The 23,702-nt window shown below is 40.0% G+C and overlaps 1 protein-coding gene across 2 annotated transcripts; it reads left to right on the top strand.

Moving 5' to 3' along the window:
• The first annotated feature begins 412 nt into the window (after window positions 1-412).
• Window positions 413-22,041, top strand: LOC146465814 (adenosine receptor A2b-like). 2 transcript variants are annotated; one of them, XM_085128146.1, is made up of 5 exons: window positions 413-569; window positions 6,147-6,366; window positions 17,415-17,853; window positions 18,721-18,938; window positions 19,878-22,041. In XM_085128146.1, exons 3-5 carry the CDS (start codon window positions 17,430-17,432, stop codon window positions 20,802-20,804), a joined length of 1,569 nt encoding a protein of 522 aa, XP_084984272.1. In that variant the 5' UTR covers window positions 413-569; window positions 6,147-6,366; window positions 17,415-17,429; the 3' UTR covers window positions 20,805-22,041. The 2 variants fall into 2 exon arrangements, with proteins under 2 accessions (XP_084984272.1, XP_084984271.1); XM_085128145.1 differs by lacking the exon at window positions 413-569 and adding an exon at window positions 5,817-6,069.
• Window positions 22,042-23,702: the final 1,661 nt, after the last annotated feature.

Raw genomic sequence — 23,702 nt, 5'->3', positions numbered from 1 at the left:
TATCCGACTCATCCTCAGTCCCCTCCTGTGATTCCACACTGACCTCTCCTTTTCTTCCTTCCCAGAACACGTTTCGCTCCCTTGTCACGCGTGTCTTCCAGCCTCGCTTGAGATACTTGGGATGAATCAGCACGCAGCACTTATAGATCATTCTAAGATGTCATATGTCAAGTTGCCACGAATCGGAATGAGAAAAAAGAAAACCTTTATTAATTCCACCTCCAGTTTATTATTTATCATGCCGTTTAATAAAAAGCAATTTTCCAAATGTCAGACAATTTATCGGTGGATAAAAAGGGTTAGACAATTTGTGACAGCTTCCGCTCCTACGTACATTGATAACCAGAATACCTTGTTTGAGCAGCTGGCTCCTTTTCGTGTTCTGTTGAACAGTGTTGTTTGTTTTACGGTGGGAGAGAATCTTTTCGATATATTTCTCCATTTCGAAAAGAATAGCCAGGAAACACAATTGAATCCACCGAGGAGCTGTTGCCGGCTCAGTGCCGGCTGGCGTCAACTCGCGATCAAAAGGTCTGCCAATCTACAGAATCGTATAACTAGAAACGAAGGTAAGTTTTCTTTGTTTATCGGCTATATAATGTCTTGATAGTACATGATCTCCGGAACTAGCCCACTAACCGCATTAGTCGTGTCTCACCGGACGCAGCACTGAATGTAAACGACGACCGTTATAACATTCGATAAACCCTCTCAGTTGAGTCAGGTCTAAGTTCAACATTACATTTCACCTTGAGTAATCGACCGTCTTGCTCTTAAATTCTTTTTGCAACCTTATTATAGCAATCCTTTCTTGGTTTTAATAAATTCTCAGTCAAAACCTTTACACTGAATAAATAGTGAGTGCCATATTTCTAAAGCCACTTGTTTCAGCTTACAGGGGTACCTTCGACCTGTTCGACTGACATTAAAGCAAAACACTTGTATTCCGAGATCATTTGCGTGGTGACCTAATTTGAAAGGCGTATCTGTGTAAGCTAATTAAAACAGTTTGACATGTTCAGATGTTTTAGCTGAAAATTTAAGTCGCAGAAAGATTTACCAATTGTTGTTAGCATTACGAAAATGCTAGCTGACTTTACACTTCGCAGTTTTATCGAGATATTTGCCCACTCAGAAAACGAAAGGAATCGAGTTTTTCAGTGTTACGAAATTTTGAGCAGATATTTTGCCGATGAAAACTTCAAATTTACTTTAAAACTGAATCCGAATTTCTGAGGCGATTGAGGCTTTCCGAACAGATATCCATAACCTTAATCTCAAGCAATGATAGCTACAGCTTTACACATACAGAATATACAGCTATTTTAATTAACGTTGTCGGATCAAAGTATAAAGCTATATAAGACAAAACCTCAAGATTCTGTGGATTTTTTTAATGAATAAGTTCATCAAAATTAGCTATGCCTCGTCCGTCCAGTGAAGATATACGATGGGGAGCCATTTGGATGAAAGACATGTTTGGATATCAAATGGATAAGCTTTGATCCGACAACGAGTGGCATATCTCTAAAGCGACTTGTTTCAACCCAAGGATTTTTCGAACTAAAACGAAGGACTAGTTAAGTTCTACATATTCCTGAAAGTGACACTCACTGAAAAGGATCTATAACAAGTCTTTCAAATTGGTGTATTCCGTTTGCGAACAGATCGCTGGCCGAATGAAACGCTCCCTTGGATTTGCTCACTTTTCGTTTTCAGTTGCCATTAGGATGTCGAATTCAGCTGACTCCAACTCCTCGCTTTCTCAAACTGAAAGTGGCACTTCCACTGACACATCATCTTTCTCCCACTTTTACTTTAGTGGAATAATTAATCATGTTCCCTTTAACTTTTACTAGTAATCATGCTGAATTACAAACTAATGACAAAAGACCTGACAAAAATGGTACACGATCTACAGTCTGAAAATTAATTACAGTCGAACCTTTTTATTACGGACACCAAGGGGGCAGGAATAAGCGTCCGTATTATAGAGGTTTCCGTTTTACAGTGGTAGGCTTTATATGGATTTCGGTCTCTCAGGGATTAAGTGAACTGTCCGTAATAGAGAGGTGTCCGTATTAAAGAGGTGTCCGTAAGGAGAAGTTCCGCTGTATCTTGATGGTCGCCTACATGGAGTACCCTTTGACGGGCTAATAGGTTCCTTTAATTCTTAAAAACAAACATTATTCCAACTGACAAATAAATAGTTTATGCTGTGATAGCTAATATTCAATCTAGAGACCTTTATGATTTTTTTGTTGTTTCACAGCATTCTTGCTATCCCGAATATTTTAAAAGAAAACGGAAGCATATGCTGTCGAGAAATTGATCGATTAATCGAGACAGAGGGCATTTTTCAGTCTTAATTTTCCTTTCACTAAGGATAAAATTACTCACTCCTGATTGGTCGAGCGGCGAAGACACTCGCTCCTGATTGGCTGAGCACGCCATTTCTAAATAGTTGGTTTTTTCATTTTGTGCCCAACAACAACGAGTTCTTTCATGTTCTTTAGAGTTTAACTTTTATGCATGGTTGTGATAATAAATGTTTCACGCAAATTTATTTTTTTTTAATTCTCCTGCTTATTAAATTAATAGCGTCATGACAACAGTCTACTAAAACGTGTGACAGTGTCGTAGAGTTTGAATGCCCCAAGAAACACACTCGAGACTAAAAAGAAAAAATAGCCTTACAACAATGGCTTTTTTTTTCCGCGCATGGTATGCAAGCTGATGTAGGTGACATTGTCACCTACTTTTAGTGTCACTTTGAATAACCAAAAGCTACATATTTGTATCGATGAAAACGTTAACACAGTGGTTCAGTTTTCAGTGACAATAAATCTTTGGCTGCGGTTGGCTAGGATGGAAATGGATCGCAACTTGAAAAAATTTGCCAAGTTTTTCAAGTTCCTTCTGAGTATTTTGGAAAAATTACTTTAAACTAATTATAGTTTATTCTTCCTCGGAGAAACTTCAATAATTTCTTCCCGCATTGCTGTAAGAGCAATTTCATGTTGTAAAAGAGGTTCTTAATAAAAATTATGAGCTAGCAGTTTTGACCAACATAAAGCAAAATCTCCATGACGGTTGCTCCTTTGAGGTCTATGGAGCAACCTCGTTCCCAGGGTCCTCTCCTACTCGGCCCCCGAGGCGAGTAGGAGAGGACCCTGGGAACGAGGTTGGTCTATGGAGGTCTGAGATCCAGGACGGAGGTGTGGGATTGTGGAACAAAAAATGATGCAATATGCACCGTAGCTATTAGATGAGTTTAAAAGTGTTTTCTGCAACCGGCACCCCCAGGGTGGGGGGATGGGTACTCCCCTATATAGGCTGTATAAGTATGCGCGGCCCCAGAGGGTATGGTATTTGAGGCGTTTTGGTCCGAAAGTATGAGAACGAGTATCAGTTTTACAGAAATAGATTTGTATAGGCCTTATCACGGTTTTTCGACGCCATTTTGACGAGTAAGCAAACAGGCTTGAAATAACGGTGTTTGTATGGAAATCCTATGTCAAATAATTGTCATAAAACATCGCTTCTGAAAAATTCATGAATTGGAAACTTTTGGCACTGGGAAAAGGATTTGAAGAAAAAAATTTGGAGGACTGTAGCTGTGCCAGAAAGCGTCCAGTCGTGTTTTGAACTTTCCATTTTTCCCGCGAAATATTTTAAGTAGCAGTTCACGGTTGGTTCGCTATACAGACAAATGTATGGAAAGTTCAAAACACGACTGGACGCTTTCTGGCACAGCTACTTCCCTCCATTTTTTTTCCAAAAATCTTTTTCCTAGTGCTAAAAGTTTCCAATTTATGAATTTTTCAAAAGCGATGTTTTATGAAAATTATTTGACATCGGATTTCCTTACAAACACTGTTTATATTTCAAGCCTGTTTGCCTATTCGTCAAAATGGCGTCGAAAACCGTGATAAGGCCTATTCTAGAAACCAGGTCTGAAAATGAATATAAATTTTACCGGCCAGGTCTGAAAAAGAATCAGGGTCGATGGAGAAAAAAGCCGCACACCCTCACCAAAATTCCGACGTTATCCAACCCCCTCCTCCCCCCGTCCGGGCCCCCACCTTTGTAGAGATTCAGGGGTCAGCCTTCAGATGCAGCCGCCTCTCGTGGATGCAGGGGACCACAACGACGCAAAATAAACTGTTCTGAATACGCTCCGTTACCGGATCTCTTTTAGTAGCCAGACGTTACTTTACGTGTAAATAAACCCAACTGATTACAGGGCTGACACTACGGCAAAGGGCAGCTTGTTTATTGGGGCCAATATTTCAACTCGTACAACTAGTCTTCTTCCCGGGAGGGTACTCCCCTATATAAGGTATATAGGTATGTGCCGCCCCAAAGGGTATGGTTTTTGAGCCGTTTTGGTCTGAAAACGGGTATAGATTTTGACAATTACGGTCTGAAATCGGGTCGGGTTTTTGGGGCCGGGAACATTTACGAAAGCTTACAAACATATATTTCTTCTCAGTACGTAGCTGGAACGACTAACTGATAGCGAGAAAAAGAAATAGATAAACTATGTCATTCCAGCTTACTTTTACTCCTTGCGTCAACTTCCGTTCGGGTCTGAAAACGGGTATGAATTTTAGAGGTCAGGTTTGAAAACGGGTGTGGAAAATTGCATGTTTAGGTCTGAAATAGGGTCGGGATTTGAAGACGCGGGCGGCACACCCCCACCAAGAATTCCGAGGAGTACCCCCCCCCCCCCAGGGTCTTCTTCAGCGCCAGAGTTACATTGAGAAAAAAAAGAGCTCAGCCGTTAGTTTTTCTCATTGTAACTCTTGCCCTGAAGAAGACTAGTTGTGCTAGTTGAATTGGTCTCTCATTGTCCTTGCCCCTAGCGCTACCTCAAGTGTGATTGTGGCTTACAGCTTATCCTGGGATCAGATACCAGGTATTACTTTATGTGAAGCTCTCCTAACTGATCGTTTGAATCGTCAGAAGGGCTCAGGAAAATCATAAGGATTGCGGATTCTGTTTTTGCAAGACCCACAAATCCAGGAGACCCATCCCAAATACGAAAACTTTATTTACAAAGGCATAGAAATATGACCATCACCATGTCTGCTCAAGTTACGGCTGCGTGGGTAACTAGAAGTTTCAAAAGGCAAATTTATATACACCAAAATTTTTTTTGCTATGTATTGCGCACGCATACACAGGCGGCCCAAGCTCATGTTACGAAATAAACGTGACTGGTAGCAATCAGTACCGGGCGTGTTGTGTTACATTTTAATTTAGTTATCGTTTCAACAGAAACGATAACTCCCCGAAATCGCTTCCAATCGACTTGGCAAACAGACAAGCAACGAAGAATACAACAACGAGTCAAGCTAAGTCAATTTTCTTGAGAAATCGTTCAAATTTCTACCGTTTTAAACAAAGCCGTTGGCTTCCCATATAAACTAAACCTATATAAATTAAAATGTAACACAAAAATGTAACACAATACGCCCGGTACTGATCGCTACCAGTCACGTTTATTTCGTAACATGAGCTTGGGCCGCCTGTGATATGATGCATATGGCAGACAAAACAAAAACAGGTTTTCGTTTTGTACAGGTGGTATAAATAAAAGGGGTTTTAATGAGGTGCTACAACAAATAATTGTTGATCTCACATTTCTATTGCAAAATAATCATAATTTTTTAAAAGAATTAATCACTCTTTGAACAAAAGAAAAGCCAAAATTAATTATTTTCGATTCTGTCCTCCATTCATTTGACCTCCGGTCTGCGCGTGTTCAATTCGTGTTTCTTTCTTTGTCGAGTAGAATGTAATTTGCAAACTCCGAGTGCGCTGGGGAAGATGTTTGTCAAATGTCTCGGCGGTGTGCGAACAAACGCGGTACTCTTCAAAAGGTTTACCGACACAAAAAGGAGCAAAATAAAATTACCCTAGGAGTCACCCCCTCCGCGTCTCCCCTGCAGAATGCCAAGTTTTCCTGGGGAGAAGATGATTTTGTTCCACAAGTGAACACGCGTTGTTGTTATTGTCTATGCAACGTTGCGTTTGGACGGGATTTGGCACGCTAAGAAACCTGTAAGTTTATTTTTGTCACCTTGAAAGCGCAAGAACTCTTTGTTGACACTGTATTGTTTTTCGTTTTGTTTCCTCAGTACACAAGGCTGACACAGTCTGCGTTGAATTAGCATACGATTGAATCTCGTTCCCCTTTACAAACAAGAGCGACATTCTTTTGCAACATTAACCGGGTTGTTTGGCAAACGGGCGGCCCGCTTAGCTGATAATTTCCCAAGAACCGCGACTGGTAAGAAAGCCCTGTTATCTCTTCGGCTGCAATGTAACGCGAAGAACAGACGGACAGATCATTGTCTGGTAAGTCCTGGGCAATACTTTGGTGTTTTAGAAGCAAAATAGTTTAGCATGACTTCCCGCGCTTATGTTTGCTAACAGCAAGAGCTTTGAATAAATTTTCGGGAAGAAAGTACTTAGGACCTTTCAGCGAGGGATAAGCAGCTTGTGTTTCAGCAGTTACACCGAAAATGAGAGATTGCCTTGGTATTCCATATCCAACTTTTGACTCTTAAGGGTTCTAGAAACGCAATTGCATCTTGCAAAATACCAGGTAACCTATAGCATCAAATGAAAATATTCCACGGTGGTTGCTTTCGTAACTTGTATAAATGATCACATGCTAGAATTTCATCCACACACTCAAAGTTTTAAGAACCACATGACGATTCCTGATGACACAACGTTAATTTACTAAACCGCTATTAAAGAGTTATACGCGAATGCCGTCGATTTGTTCTCGATGGCCGATCAATCGATTCGATGATTGGTACTATAAGTGTCCAAGGTCATCTCTTCGTTGTAACTCCCTCAATTCAACAATGCCGAATCAAAACAAAACAGAATTTCAACCCCAAGCAAACTGTTCACGCAGTGAACACTGTAATAAGAGTTCAATCTGTAGAACACCTGGTAATTTCATTAACACTTGAAAATGAGCTTTTGTACAATTTTACGGACACATCGAGTCGACACCTGGCTATCAAATGGATTTGTTTATTTTTACAGTACGATTAGCGTGTTAGTCGCTTTCTTCAGTATGTTTTTCATATAAGTCGCCAATTCTAATCTTCTTTTAAAAAATATTGTTTGTGAGATCGTATTTGCTTTTTTATTTTCAATCGGTTACTTTCTTAAATGTCAGCCTTTCGAATGATTAACAGGAAAAGGTGTTTCTTCCTGTTGTACTTGTAGTACTAGTCATTCAAAATATGCCCCCTACACGAGATACATACGTCATGTATATTTTACTTTCCAAGGTATTCTCTTCTCTCCTTGAGAGAGTTCTAAGAAGCTTTCTCTCACCCTAGAGAGAAATTTCCATTTTTCTCGAATGTTTTATCAAGCTTCGCATGAAGTCTAGTAAAGCTGTTTACAACCAATCTACCTATGAAACTGCTACTTTAGCTACACTTTATTGGGCTGCTGTTCGTCGATCGTAAAGTTATGCAAAAGTGTTACAGTCTGGTCATGCATTGTATTTACTTTGTACATTAAGTTGTACTTTAAATTATTTCTAGTTTCTTTTAAAAATCGTCCACAATGGTATTAGCCTGGGAGTCATTAGCTTCCCAGTTTCAAACAGTTGGACACCATAATTTCTGGAGTGTAATGATCTCAGTCACTCATTAGACAGTGGGAGTTTTTCGCTAATCACTGCTACGTCTCGGCTTGATAGAGTGCTATGTGTTGACAAATTTCCCTTTTCACTGTTTTTCGTTAACAGTTTAAAATGAATAGCACATTTTGGTGAAAGAGTTTTTCATTACATAAAGATAAACCAATTTGTATAAAATACAAGTCAAGCTAACAACTTATATGACTCGGATTTATAAGTAAAAATTATCTTAAGTACAATTAAATTTTGTACCACTTAGAATACATTTAATACACTGTCTGTCCATCCGCCACTTACCCTACGGGCAGAAGCCCCTTCGATCTTTCTCGAAGGGACTTGCTCTGCTCGCAGGATATCCGCTGCTTCAAGAATGAACGTTTCGATCGCGCGCCTCAGTAAGTCTGATTACTCAGGTATTTAATAGACCGATTTGCGAGTTTCCTGCGAAACAACCTTAGTCTAATGAGCTGTAGTGTATTTAGCACCCAAATCATCCTTTCCCCTTGCTCATTCAGGCATTGAGAGAATAAGACAGTGTCAGAAAGAACTTACCTTCAATTTTCAAATATTTCTGGCATTTGGAATTTAATTCAATAATTGGCAGTCCAATCTTGAATTGTCAACATTTGGCAGGTCAAATCTGGCTTGCCCGATTCCCCGTTCCCTGTTTTAAAGATTGCCGGTCAAATCTTGAATTGCCAACATTTGGCCAAATCATGAATTTTCAATATTTAGCAACTCGCCCCATCGCTACGGGTAACTCACCGTCCTGGTGGATCCCCAACAGTGGCAGGAATTATTGCTCTTCATAATAAAACCATGTTGATGGTAGCGTGCGTAGCAGTCGTTTCCGTTTCCTTTGAGCCAAGCGGGGCAAGCACGAAAGACGCGCGAGGGTATTTCTTTTCGCCCAATGCCCTCGTGCGTCTTTCGTGCTTGCCCCGCTTGGCTCAAAGGAAACGGAAACGACTGCTACGCAGGCTATGTTCATGGAAGAAAAACAGACTGGCAAAAACGCGTATCAAAACATGGTTCAATTAAAAGCCTTCATTACCGGCTGGTTCGCGCAATTCGACACTCAATAAGCATAAAGATAAACACAATTATTGATCAATTGTCCTCCAACCAGGGTGACTCTTACTATCTCTCTATTGACGAACTTTGTATAAACAAGATGCCCCTCTAATGGCATTACACGGAATGCTTAATGTAGCCCCAATTATTCCCCATTGTATGTTTCGCAGATATTTAAAAAATATCCTCCCTTGGCCATTGAAATAATTGTCTGAATGGTTTTATTCAGATATATTGCGTGATACTTATCGTTGTGTTACTAGGAATCATACCAGAAATAACTATGCAATAACGTCATGACCCCGCTGAACTGGTCTGGCCTCCTCTAGCTCTAATCCATCGCGTTGATCATTCGATCTGTTTTTTGAAGCGGATTTTCTTTGCTGTGAACTCTCCCAATTTCCGCCGTTTCAACTGTCGAGTACTACCTAGAAGTTATTATTTCGATTTACTGCTTGAAAAAGGTTGGTTTTCTCTCTGAAAACGGCAGATCCGGAGTCTTAAATTCAGACATGTGGCCGCCATTGAACGAAAACAACTTTTCCAAATGATGATTTGCTTTGACGTCACACAAGTAGAGATGAGTGGGTCCCCTCCCTCGTGATATACGCGCAGATAATGGAGTTTGATTGGGCCGCTTTTGTTCAAGACAATCAAAACAATAGATCCCTTCTGGGAGAGGGAAGAATTTAATCTAGTTTTAATGAATAAATCAAATCATGATTTGACGTCACACAGAAGTGATGAGTGGGTCCCCTCTCTCGTGATATGTGCCTGAAAAATAGATTTTGATTGGGCCGCTTCTGTTGAAGACAATCAGAACAATATATCCTTACTAGGGGAGGACAGAGTCTAATGCATAAATTAATGTGCACATTTATGACACCGATGAAAAAAAAGATACCCGTCCGAAACCTAGACACGTCATGCCCTGCAGGCATTCCGTGTAATTATGCTCGCTTTGAAGCTATTAATTCTTGTGGTAAGGAAGTCAGACCTGTTGCGCAATTTATGTTTAATTTCAATACATCGTTTAGATCAATTCATTTAGTTCGCTATACTGCTTTACCGGTCGAAATTTTTAGTGATATCTCATTTCTCGTTTTCTGCAATTTTCTTGTAATGTCCGAAGGTGGTGGTGGTGGTGGTGGTGAGGGAGAGGGGGGGGGGGGGGGGTGAGAGTGGGAGTGGGGAATACTCGGGTATAATAGCAACGAAAGGTGCGCCGTTGTGAAATTAGCAAGTTGGAGAACAATTTTCTGACGGATGTGCTGGGGTACAAAGAATCTGGCAGAGATCTTTCTAAGGTTGATAAAAGTGTATCCCAGTGATTTTTGTTGAAGATTTAACTGGATTTAACTGTTAAAAATCTTAACTTTACTTTCTCAAAATACTGAAAAACAAACAACATCCTAAGAAATTACTGCTGCAGGCTTTCATTTGAATCGTAACAAATAGTAAGATTTCATCCACAGACTTAAAAGTTAGAACCACACCATTCGGTGTCGAACTAAAAGATTTAATCAGAAGTTAAGGTCAGTTATTGCAGCTCCAGCTCAAATCTGGTGGACTAAACAAATGTACTATTCTGATGCTTATCAAACAGCCTTTTCGTTCAAATACAACATCTGCATTTGGTAATTTCAACTGCAATTGCCCGTAAAAAATTCTTCTTGCGAAGCAAACAAATACGACCCTCTGTTATTTCGATATTAATTGTAGACTTGTTACTCTGATAACTCGGATAACAGTACGGGCATGCCTGGGAACGCTTTTCACATTTTGATCAGATTGTTTCAGTTCTAAAGGTAATTTGCGGGGAACAAGATTGTCCCACTGATAATTGCATTTCCCTTCTCTCCCAATGCCTTGTCTATTAGAAATGAGCCATACATGTGCCCTATGTGTTCTCCACTCAGGGGAAAAGAAAAGAGAAAAAAGTAATTTCTTCTAACCTGTTTTTCAATCTTAGAATGACTAGGAATTTTAGCCGAGAACAATATTCTTTGATCATCGAACGGGTGGGACAAAGTGACAACCTGACGATAGTCTGCCTGGCAGGCGCTAGAAAGTGGAAAGGAGTGGGGGGAGGGGGATCGGGCGCGTAGGCAAAGCCTAGGGAGCAAGGGGAAAGGCCCTCCTGTTCCCACTCCCACTCGCGCACGAGAATAGCGGGGTCCCTTCTTCTTCCCCTTTCGGTGCCTATTACGCAGGCTGGCTTACCCCCACGGAAAGAGCACCAATATCATTTTTAGACAAGTCGGAATCGTTAAAAAACGTCGGTACATCTTTCCCTTTTCCCAGTCAGGTTTTGAGAAGGCAGATCCAATGGACATGATCTATGATAAAAAAAAAAGTTCAATTGTTTAAGCACTTTAGTCGCCTCTTTTGTTGTCACCACCACGCTTTTAAACGACGCCATGAATATACTTGAACAGTTATTAAGCTTATATCACACAACTTCCTTCCTTTCGCTTCTTTAAGTCTGACATTAATACAGTATAGTTCCGACTGAACTAAGATATCTCTTTAAATGTTTATTCCGAACGGTTCTTAAAAGATTAACTCAGATTAACTTAAAACTAACAGAACAGTCATTCGACTTTTACCGTCTCATTCGCTTTTTAACTCTGAATAACATGTTAAATGTTGAGGAGATCTGTCGCAAGAGAGTGATTCTTGTTTGCTGACGCCTAGTCTTAATAAATTGGTTGTCACTGTTTTGAAAGGTAGTAAAATACCATTGAATAGATTACAGAGTATACCCCCTGCGAAATCTGACAGGCATTTAACTAGACATCAAAACCGCATGAACATGTTTCTATTCAAAATCAAATCGCAAACAAGTGAAAATAAACAAACTGACATTGTTTAGTTTGCAGAGTAGGCCACGCAATTTCCTTCGGGTCATGTCTCCATTAATTAAACGGGGTCATCCAAGGAGTTATTAAACTGGTTGTTAGAAGAGGGTTTTTTTTTTCTTTTAAGGGAACTGATCGTGATAAGATTGTTCGATAAGGACCCACCTTGTCTGGGGCAGGGGGGTTATCAAAGACGCCACCTATCTCATACACCTTATCGGCAGAATTTAATTGGCTTTAAAATTTGAGTTGACACAGAAATATTCAGCTAGAAAGAGTCAGCATTGCTAGATAAACAAGAAAAGCGAGGTTCGAATCTCATTGTCGTTTCTTACTGCTGGATAGAGGGGTGGTTATGCAGTAAAGACACCATCTTTTGGTGTTCAGGAAGGGAGTGCAGGTAGAGAGCACCATCTATTTTGTGATTTGGTGAGCTCTGTTCGAGTATAGTAGTTTTCACAACTTTCCTTATACAGTAATGGCGTCAGTAAGTTTGAAGTGTGGGGTCCAGCGAATCTAACAGAATTGTTTATGATGCTTATTGAGAAGAACAAGGGTGGAGAGTAATGGATTTTAGGGGTTTATAAAAGATTGCAATTTCAAGGCGATTGAAAATCGATCAGTAATTAATAAGTAGATAGGTAGTTTATCCACATGCCTCATTCTTGTGTGTTTATCTTACAATACTGGAAATTTGTAAAACACTTTCTACGGTCTTCGTTTCCTATTTAGGCCTTATTTCATTTTAAAAAAATTTGGGACACCCAGACAATACAATCATTTCTCCCAGACAATATTGGGAATAAAATGGCTTTAAGACATGGATCTTATGTAAACAGAAATAAGGCTCTCAAAGTGAACTGATTTGCATTGCACCATTCCACAAAACAGCCTCTTTTGTGCTCATTTGGTGAATCATATTGAAACAATTTTCATGCCATCCCCTGTTAAAAATTGAGGGGAGGCGCAATTTTGCATCGCTGACATTATCACATTCTTTGTTTAGTTGTGCCTAAAGTAGCTTGAGTCTTTAGTGAAATGTCCGGCGTTGGCACTTTCATAATTTATTAGGGTGAGAAAAAATGACATCCTTTGTAACGTTCAATTGGTCCGCCAAAGATTTATACACGCTTGGGTTAATATCCAGTAGATTTACCGACTCGAACTTTTTGTGAAATAATTAGATTAGTTATGTCTTTCCCCTCTGGAGAGTAATTTTCATGATCAACATGTCATTTCTCTTTACCATTAACAGTTCGTTAATGGCGGTTTCAGGTATTCATAGCTCGCGAAAAAGTTTGGAACATCAGTTTGTGAATCGCTTAATTAGTTCCGTCGGTAACAGGTCGCGTTTGCTTGTTTTCAACACTCTTTTCGGTTGTTGCTGACAGCGAAATACAGAAGAAACTCTCGCTATTACTGGTACCGATCATCTTTGTTGTAATGGGAGTTCACTGTATCACGAATGCGCATTAAAATATTCGCGCATCATATTTGTGGCAAAGGAGACCCGAAGAATATGCACTCAATCAAGGGTTTACTCAAGGAAAAACAACTGACAAAAACTGAGGTTTAGATAAGATGTTAATACTGGAGTGCGCCCAAATTTTTTAGTATTGTAAAGTTGTTTTCTCCAATATGAAGACTTTCAGCGGAAGGCAATAATATTTCGCCCAACTTGAGTATTGTCAGTTTTCTAATTTTTAACTACATTTCGTTAGTCTCGGTTTTAGTTTTCTGTAAACTTTCGTTTGTTACAGACCGTAAAAAGAATTTTCCCGGCTTCTTGCGAAATTCGTGAGACAATTCGTCTCACTGGCTTCAAAACTTCATAGCGAAATTAAATTCGCTCATATTTGAAAGAATCAGTACGGTGCGTACGCTGAACCGACCTTCCTCTGCATGTTGAGTGAAAGCTAGATTTGGCTTTATCCGGCTTTGTTTGTGGAGCAAATGATGGATCAGGGATTAACTCTGTAGTGTTTGTTTTACTTAAATTAAGGGCTAAAGTGAGCCCATGAATCTCCCACTGAGCGTTAGCCCAGGCAAGGAAACTTCGCGGAGATCGCAAGAGACACAGAAAAACATCTCCGACCTCGGTGGGAACTTGATCGGGATTTGATCGTCCGTTGCCCGACCGACTGAGCTATGAAGCTACATTCACTTTGTCAGGAACACACTGAATTGTGAGAATGAGAATCCCAAATCAAAACGAGACTACAAAACCAACTGTATTTACTGTCTTTATCTTAACAAAAACTAGTACCTGTCATTCAGTAGCAACAGCAATAAATAACGAAACAATTTTTTGCTACTCTTTTCTAAGATAATCCGACGCTTATCAATTTGTTTCGGTTGTTAAAGCTTCCGAGTATAAGCCCACGATTAAAATAAACAAAGCAAACCAAGTTGATTTGTTTTGCGATGTCATGCATTGTAATATTACAAAGACAGTCCCATTTATCATTTGGTCTAACTCACTAAATTCAAAGATCTACAAAGGAGGGCCTAATATGACCGCGAGTTTTTCCGAGAGCATGGGGGATGCTTTTTAATGGGATTTTGGCAATGTCGATCTAGCTTACGATGCCCTTTGCACTTGCGAAATTTGGTCGATTTTAACGCGAAATTGGCGGTTTTGCCGCTTTCTTTTCTTCGCGTTATTGCGGTTTCCAGGACCCTTCCCAATACTTTCGGTAATTCCTCTGTCTGATTTAAAACTACTTTAACTGATGCATTTTCGTATTTCGCTCAAAAGCAGTGTCACGTTTGAAACGAAAATCGGCGTAGCGAATTAAATGCTCTGTTTGCGCTCACTCTAATTGTTCCGCCAAACAAATCGGCTAACGAGATTTAAACATCGCGTGGCAGCTGTTGAGGAAATGAAAAAGATCTTGCAATTCGCCCTCTAATATGACATAAACAAAAAAAATGAAAATCGCCATAGATTGAGTGGCTGAGTTTATTACGTTGATATTGCATTGTCAGTTTAAGAGCGTTCTAAGGGGCTTAGCTGGATTTTGTGGATAGAGAGCTATACACCGCTGGCAAAGCACTGTGATATCAGATTTCTAGGTATAGCATCTGGCTGAAAGGATATTTAGTTTCCTCAGTACTGAATTTATTTGATGTATGTCCGCTAGTTCACTTAAATATCGAGGAAGCGATAGCGCTATAACTGCAACAAGATAGATTCAAAGGTATGTGCTTGTAACTTTTGGTTCCATTTTCTAACCATTTAATTTCAGAACTTCTTGAATCAGTTAAAATTATGGCTTAGTATCAAACGCACTTGTAAGCTGCCAGCTAAAGGACCAGCGAAAGACCAGAGCGGCCAGAGCTGAATGCAAATTATATTTCTGTTTATATTCCTTCTTGTATCGAGTACTCATAACAATATTAACTCAGTAAAACAAATGAGCTAGCTTTATGTTCAAACGTTAAAAATAATGAAGCCTTATTAGTCTATAAATCGTATAAAATTGAAGATTTTTGGACTTCACTATTAAATCTCTAAATCTTAAGTTTCAGACCAGAACAATGATCTTTCTTGTATCTGGTACTCATAAGAAAATTAACTCAGTAAAACAAATGAGCTAGCCTTATGTTTAAACGCAAAAATAGTGAAGCCTTATTAGTCTAAAAAACGTATAAAATTAAAGATTTTGGACTTATTCGCTATAAATCTCTAAATCTTAAGTTTCAGACCAGCCCAATGCAATGACCTTTCGGTACAGTACCCTGAGCTAGCCTTATGTTTAAACGTAAAAATAATGAAGCCTTATTAGTCCCTAAATCACGCGTATAAAATTAAAGATGTTGGACTTCAGTCAGTTAGATCTCTAAATCTTAAGTTTCAGACCAGTACAAGATCTTTCGGTACATTAATATTGTTCTGCATCAGGAGGCAGTGTTTATGTTGAAAAAAAATGTTTGGCTTTAAGTTCATTGAGAATTTTTCAAAATTGCTTTATATACTGCATTCTTACTTTTCAACTCATTGAGGACTAAAAAATTCTTACTATAAGTGCGCTTGAGTAACTACGGTGAATCCTAACTTCCTAGCGAACTCATCCGGCTTTTACTTCGAACGAATCTAGCTTTGCAACACCATGGCGATAGGCATTTGTTTGCTCTAGGTTTCTTGTGGTAATTATATGTCATGTACCGCAATAATTGGATATTTTTTTAATCCATTTTCATGCACAAAAACCCACCGCGTCTTTACTTAATTTCCAAGAAAAATCACTGCGGTGGATTACGTAGTTGTCGTTTGTGAGTCACGTCTGGAAATGCGTCCGTCCAGTTTCGTTAGCGTAAAAAGTCAAGTAAATAAATCTCCTCACGTTTCCTTTACTTTTTCAATTTGTATTTTGTGTTATTGGCATGTTCGCAGTTGTGGGCGCTCGTGGTTTGAGGTCAGCATTACGTTTTTTCGAGAGAAACGTGTCGCGGGTATTTATGCATGAAAAATTGCACGAGAACATTGAAAATGAAGCTTTGAGTAGATGCGATTACGCGTCTTTGTCGTCTTCTGTGATGAATTTATTCAAGGTAGTTGCGGTTTGTCTTTATTTAGACAGCGTCAGTTCAAACGAAGGTTATACACTAGACCTCTGCAATCTGCGAGAGGCGAACCCGCCAAAAGCGAAACACTCGCAGAATGGGAAGCTTCTGCGCATACTCGTGCTTATATCGATATACATGTCATTTTCGCTCGAATGTTCTTGTGAGAGTAGAGGCAGTGCTTGTGCTGAAAGATATTCTAATCAGAATCCTAGCAAGACAAGTTACGTTTCTTGAAATTATATTTTACGTCAGGAAATCCATCTGCTCGACCTCTTTATTTTGTGGCTTTTTTCAGTGCCTTTTTACGGTTGATTAAACTGTGTTTTTCAGTCATCAGGAAACAATCCGCTACTACATAAGAAAAAAATTTCTGTGAGCTCTTTTTCTTGATCCAGGCTCTCATATAAATTCTCGTTGCTTGCATGGCCACTGAGATAGGAGTCTTCAGTTCGTGCATCGCGAACTTATCTGCTAAAACCTGTTGATTTTTTGTGTTATAAATGTGACCGGTAGAAATCGCTAAAGCAGTCGCGAGCATCATGATTTTACCTAATCACTATCTTTCAAAATGTGAAGTGAGTTTTTAATTTGTTGCAAGCCGTAAATGAGATTCTAGACGCCAATCGAAATAACGTGAACGATAATTACAAGCAAAACTTTCCGTGAGATGACCCTTTCATTTTTCGTGGAACGTGACTTGGAACGGCCCGCAGTTCCGTTCCCATGCAGAGTCTACATTTCAGAAACATCCTTTTTTAGGGTTCTATCACTGATCTACACTATTTAGGCCTCAGCTTAGCACTGCTTTAAAAACGGTTAGCTGTCATTTGTTGTCATGGCTAATGATGTAAAATAAGGATACGATCATATGGATAGGAGATATGAAGCATATGACCCGGCCATGGGTTCGAGGCGTACATTAATTTGATTTTTTAAACTTCTTTTACCGTTTGAAGTAAGATCTTTGAAGTGTAAAAATCATAAGATTTCTGTTCTGTAAATATCTTAAGGTGGCCAACCTTGTTTTGGAGTATCGATAACCACAACGGCCCAGTAACAACCTTGCTGGTTCTTGCTAAGATGTGTTTTTCTTGCACAGTCATACACCGCGCTTAAATAACTACCCGAGATGCGCAGAACGTATGCGCACTACCAGAAGGAAGCATCGCCCTTACATAAAAGGAAAATGCCATTGGGTCAGTTTACTCACCTGTTTTTCTATTCTGCAGAATAAGAGTCAAACCATGTTTAACAACACCACATTCACGAACCTAACAAACAGCACTAACGGTACGGAGCCTGGGTCTGGCCCTCCGCCACAGGACCAAGTAGATGTTGTCGCCATGGTCTTCTTTGTTATTCTTGCTGTAATGATCGTGTTTGGAAACTCGCTTGTGATTGGTGCTTTCCGTGTCAATAGACGACTACGCACAACAACAAACCTGCTATTGATGTCCTTGGCAATCGCTGACATCCTCATCGGAACGATCTCTGTGCCACTATGGGTGTATATATCCGTAACATACTCGTTCAAAGGGCCACTTTATGAGTTTTATAACATCTTTGATGTCATCTGTGGGGTATCATCCATACTCAATCTAACCGCTATTAGTTTGGAGAGATGCTATGCCCTGCTGCAGCCGATAAAACATCGCAACATTAGAAAACGTATGTCGCTTTAATGTTACTATAATTTGTTCAGCTGTTTTGGTCTCCCTGTCTACATGCCAGTACTCTCCCTTGCAGCCGTTCTGTGTCTCGTCACGCAACGCTCCTCCCCCGTGACGAGACACAGCACGGCTGCAAGGGAGACTAACACATAAATTAAAATAAGTAATCTTGAATAAACTAGAAAGAGCAAGTAAAGCAAGGGTATGACAAAATTAGCTAGGCTCGAAATTGTTCTTTTTTGGAAAGAGACGTTGTTGAACTCTGTACTGTGGTGACTTGACAAAAGTTTTGTTTAACTTTTAACAACATTTTTACATTCCTTTAATTTCCAGTCCCTTCATATCAGTTGGCTTAAACAAATACGGGAATGTGTTGGGGGGATTATTCAAGTTTCCTAACCATATTCTGAAAGCTGATTATTCCTCCTCAGGGCCCAGTTGTTCAAAGCCCGATTAAGCTAATCCTACCGGGGTTAACGTGAACTTTGATTCGGGCACGGTATATTTACTTATCCGTAAGGATTAGTCCAAAAGATTTTTGTCCCTTAGTTTTGCCTCAGACTTTTCTTTACCATTAGCTTAAAATGAGCCTTTAAAATCATTTTTAACGAGTGAGATGAAAACCTCGGTTAACTTTTAATCGTGGATTAGCGTTAATCGGCTTTTGAACAACCGGGCCCAGGTTACATTTTGGTTGGTCTGGGAAAACATGACATGTACCAGGAAGTTTTCAAAAATCTTTATAACCATTCCTTCCTTCCTTCCTTCCTTCCTTCCTTCCTTCCTTCCTTCCTTCCTTCCTTCCTTTCTTCCTTCCTCCTTTTCTTCTTTTCTTTTTCTCCTTCCTTTCTGTTTTACTTTGCAGGAGTTGTCTTAGCCATAATATTCGTTGCATGGGTTCTAGCGGCATTAGCTGGTTCATTGAGGCAATTCCTGGACGAGAAGCAAAAGATATATTATGGGATAATAGTGACCGTGACCTTTTTCTTCGTCCCACTCGTCGTAATTCTGGGTGCATATGGTACAATCTTTCACATAGCTAGAGCGCATGCGCATGGAAGAGGTGTCAGCTCCTTCAAAAAGGTATTACTACCATCTTGCTTGATTTATATTCCTATTTATGTTTGTAATACCGCAGCTAAGGTGAATGATTGAAGTTTTATCCGAAACATGTATACTATAAAAAACGTTGTGACTTTCATCGTCAAAGGTTCCCGTGAGCCAACTCGTGAATGCAGAAGTAAATAGTGGCAAGGTATAAAACATTGTTCGCATATGCATTGGGTTTGGTTGGCCCAGGCCGACTCGAAATGTAAGCCATAAACGTAGATTTTTAGCCATTCCCCTCAGCAAGATTGAGCTCCTTCTCCTTCATTTTGTATGTTTTAAGAAAGTTTTAATTTTGAAAATTGTTTGGAGCCTTTGGAGTGGATGGCTTTTAAAGGCGAAAAAGAAAAAAGGAAAAAATGTTTTTTTTTCCCGGTATCTCGGAATCGAACCCGGGATCCTTTACTTCTAAATCAGCGCACTGTTCCACTAAACAACATGTCAAGGACTCCTAAAGGAGAGATTAATTTTGTTTTTGTAAGTTGTTGAGGGTGTCCAACTATCTCGCACCCGTGGCGCTACGATTTTAACGGTCAAATTACTTCGGCATGACCGCCAAAAAAGAATACGCGAATTAGCAGGGAACACCGTCAGACGTTTTTCCATCATATTTTCTCCTTCCATTTTGCGCCAAATCCCTGTTGACTTGGACGACAATCTCAAGTTTACAAGTTTACGACTAACCGAGCAAGCGGGCGAGTGACAATTTGCCCACATAACGATAACTTGTTCATTGAGCATGCGCGCATTCACAAGTTAAAAATTATCTCATGCCTGCTGGCTCTATTTTCAGAAAATTCTCCTTTTTATGTTGAGCCTTTTAAAGTGCTTTTATGCTGCTCCTCAAAATTCCCTTCGAATTATAGCAAAGTAGCATCATTATTCATTAGTTCACAATTTTACCGTTTATTTCAGGATCTGCGTATTGCTACAACAGTGGCTGTAGTCATTGGTCTATTCGTCATCTGTTGGACGCCTTTCTTTGCCCTTAACTTCACGTTTTCAGTTTGTAAGTCCTCTAAGTTCAAGAGTATTGGTTGTACAGGACTTATGAAACTCCCAGCAGTCGTTCTGCAGGTAAACAAGTGGCTTCAGTATGGCAACTCTGTATGTAACCCCATAATTTATGGCCTTCGCAACAATGACTTTCGGCGCGCGTTTCGCAAGATTTTGCTGGGTATGTGCTGCAAAAAGGTCCGGTTGTCCGATTTCAGTAAGAGCACGTATGGCCGCACCCTCCGAAGCGCTCATCTGACCCGCGAGTCGAGTTTTGAAAACTCGCGATCCGTCATCTTTCCACCCAATTTGTCGACAGGAATGTTTGACACGCGTGAAAGCTATCGGAAGGCGATTCAAAGCGGGCGCAGCAAACCAATTAAGCTCAAGTTTACGAAAAAGACTTTGGCGGACGGTCTACTGCAGATGAATATGGACGCATTTCACAACCTACCTTCAGCAAGTGATTTTAAATCGACCGCAAATCTCTTGTCCTCGTCATCCGAAGTTTCCTCCTCTCCAGCAGAGCTTTGTAACCCGGGCTTTGAAGACGACCACGGGGAGACTGATATCTACCCTATTGAGCAAGAAAGCGACTCCAACGAAAACGTGATAGATTCCACGAAATCTTCACATAAAACTCATCCTAGGGCTTTCCAACAGAACGGCGAAGCCCGTGTTCACTTCAAGGATACAAACAACCAAGAAAAAGACAATGATTTCCACAAAACTGTTCCCAGCCTTATTCCGGCTTTCGACAGAAAACGGTCGCTGTCGGAGATATTTCTTCGTTCCAGTAATGGAACCGACAGTCTAAAACGAAAATTGCGATCTTCTTTTTCTTAGAAGATCAGCTGATTTTACCTAACCGAGCCAAATTGCAGTAAGAATCACCCACTGCAATAGCATACACAAGGCTGATTAGAGCAGTGCTAAGTGAATGTTTATTTTCATGGAAATTAGCACTGAGTACTAGAAAAATGCTTGTCCCACCTGTGAAACTGGCACCGGAGTTGAGTATGGGACGAGTACAGGGACTGGCACGATGAAAAGAAGGGAGTGCCTTCTTGCCGGTTATATCAACCATAAAAGTTATCACAGTGATTATAGTTATCCAGCAGCCGCTATCTGAGTTGAGAAAATTGCGGCTTAGCTTTGTACAATTCGCTTACTTTTGACCGCTTATTCACTGCAAAGTGATCCTACCAACTGATAAATTGATTTTTGTCTTCGGATCATATTTGTGATGTAATTAAAATTATAATAATTAATATTAGCACAGTGGATAGCTCATGAATATAAGCTAAACTGCCGGATGCTTTCGTTACTTAGTGCCTGAAGTCAGTATAGTACATTAAAAAATATATTTTATAATATTGTTTGAAGTCCAGACGGCAAAATGATAAGTGGCTCACTTGTAGTTCTTATGATTTGCTCGCTGCGGCCATCTTAAGTGCTTCGTCACCTTTTATGTTTTTTCTCAGCTCACGCCTACTGGCTGAGAAAACTCCAACCTACCAACATAAGTCAAGGAGAATTAGTTATGTCAGATGGGCGATTTTTAAATGCTTTTAGCAGAAATTGCATCGAAGTGTTTGAACATTTTTTTTTATACGTGTACAGGTACAGTCTTTATAGATTCAATAAAATACAGAGTATATTAGCATAGGGAGTGAATTTTTGGTAGCAAAGTACAATAACAGCATAAAATGCTGTAAAATTAATATATATATATATCACCGATGTAAAAAAGTGAAAAGACGTTTGTGGAAAGGTGCTTTGTTTTCCAACGTTAGGAACCTTACAAATGCAAGACGGCAACGCCAACGAAAACGTCACTTGAAAATATAACTTTACAGTCGAACCTCCACTAACGGCCACCTCTCCACAACGGCCACCTCTCTACAACGGCCACCTTTTTTTGTCCCGGCGGACAGTCCGTACATTACCTCTTGTTTAAATCTCTCAACAACGGCCACCTCTCTACAACGGCAACGGCCACTAAAGTGCGTCCCCAATTGCCAAAATAATCTCTCGACAGTACAGCTCTTTTTTGTAAAAACAAAACCCCTTTTTATAAGTTGATGCAGTAATCGACATTTGTCTTCGGAACATTACGTTTCTGTATCCATTTTAATGATATACGTATTTTGATTGTGTTCCATTTATATGCTGCAGTAAGCATAAATTGTCTACAATAATAGCGAATGTTGCGAACCTTGCTCGTTTCGTCTTGTTAACATTTTGATTCAAAACATTATTTACGTTTTATTGTGTATTTTATCTGTATATATTATTTAAGATGGGATTGCCATTATAGGCTACAGTAAGCATGAACTTGGCACAATAAACATGTTGTACTTCCCCTCAAAAAGGTGTCATATTACACCCCTACCTCCCCATAACGGCCACCTCCCCACAACGGCCACTTTCTTCTGTCCCCAAGGTGGCCGTTGTGGAGAAGTTCAACTGTATTTCATTTGTGCTACTTCGCTATTAAATTAACCTTTTTCAACTTCTACGCGAACGACAAGTTACCCAGGAACCAAATTAGTAGGAATGGCGTCCAAGTTAAGAAAGAAAATGAAAAATTCACCGTCGTGGGTTCACGTTCTCCACAAAACCTTGAATTTGGTCATTTCATGTTGCTGTTTTGCAGAGGACGAAAAAGAAATGTACCAAAACAAATCGCACGTGCAGAGGGATTGCTCATTAAGCCTTTTGTTTTGCGGCGTTCTTGTTGCCGTCGCCGTCTTGTATTCGTAAGGTCCCTGCACTGGCCTGCGTGACATTAGCGAGCTCAAGCAACGACGTACGGCGACGACAACGACAACGCCACAACACAGTAGGTTTAATGAGCAAAAAAACAATCGCTGTGCACGTACGTTTTACATTTTGGTACATTTCTTCGCTGTCCTCTGCAAAACAACAACGTGAAATGGCCAAATTCTAGGGGTTTTTGGAGAACGTGAACAATCTTTCGATCATAGTTCGCCGTTTCTGTAGAAGTTGAGCCAGTTGAATGCGCAGAAAGTATGCGCACTAACAAAAGGGAGCGCTGTTCTTTGCGACACCCACATAATGCGCACACCTCATTGTCACTGGTCTTCAAGCAAGTGTAGTTTTGCATGATTCAGTCAGGTGTGCGAACAAGTACGGTGGTTAAACAACATTAACACATGTACGACCAATGTTTCGCGCCTTCTGAATCTCCCTGTTTTTAGTCACTCGCTTTCTATGGACTGAAAGGAAAGGAAAACGAATTAGATTTTGAGTTCAAGTGTCTGCGTAGCCTACCTTTCAAACTTTTCGTTGGCTTCGCTTCACTGTCCTGAGGCGTACGAAAGTTGGAATGACGACAAAACCAAAGAAACAAAAAATACAGAAAAGCTTTAATTTGCTACGCCAGCTAGTTCTACGATAAACTACGATAAAAGGCTCAGCCATTAGTCTGGCCCGCCTAGATTAGCTCTCGCCTCCTGTGGGCCAGTCTCCCTTCTTTGCTAAATTTTTGAATTTTTGAATAAACTTGATTACTGTAATCAGTGACGGACATTGACTACAAAAAATGTAAACGTTGAAGCGCCGGTATTAGTTTATCAATGCGGGTTATTTTGTAATATTTTTATTTTATTTTAGCTTCGCCATGTACAATAAAAATAAAAGCAACTCACTCCCTGATTAACAACGCGCAGTTTGGTCTGCTCCTTGTAATCAGATTACTGAAAAGCTGTCGATCCAGAT

The sequence above is a fragment of the Pavona decussata genome, unplaced genomic scaffold (genome assembly GCF_977016875.1).
Source record: "Pavona decussata unplaced genomic scaffold, jaPavDecu1.1 SCAFFOLD_155, whole genome shotgun sequence".
Taxonomy (NCBI): Eukaryota; Metazoa; Cnidaria; class Anthozoa; order Scleractinia; family Agariciidae; genus Pavona; species Pavona decussata.
Note: the sequence above shows the minus strand (reverse complement) of the source record. Positions and strands in the feature narration are given on the sequence as shown.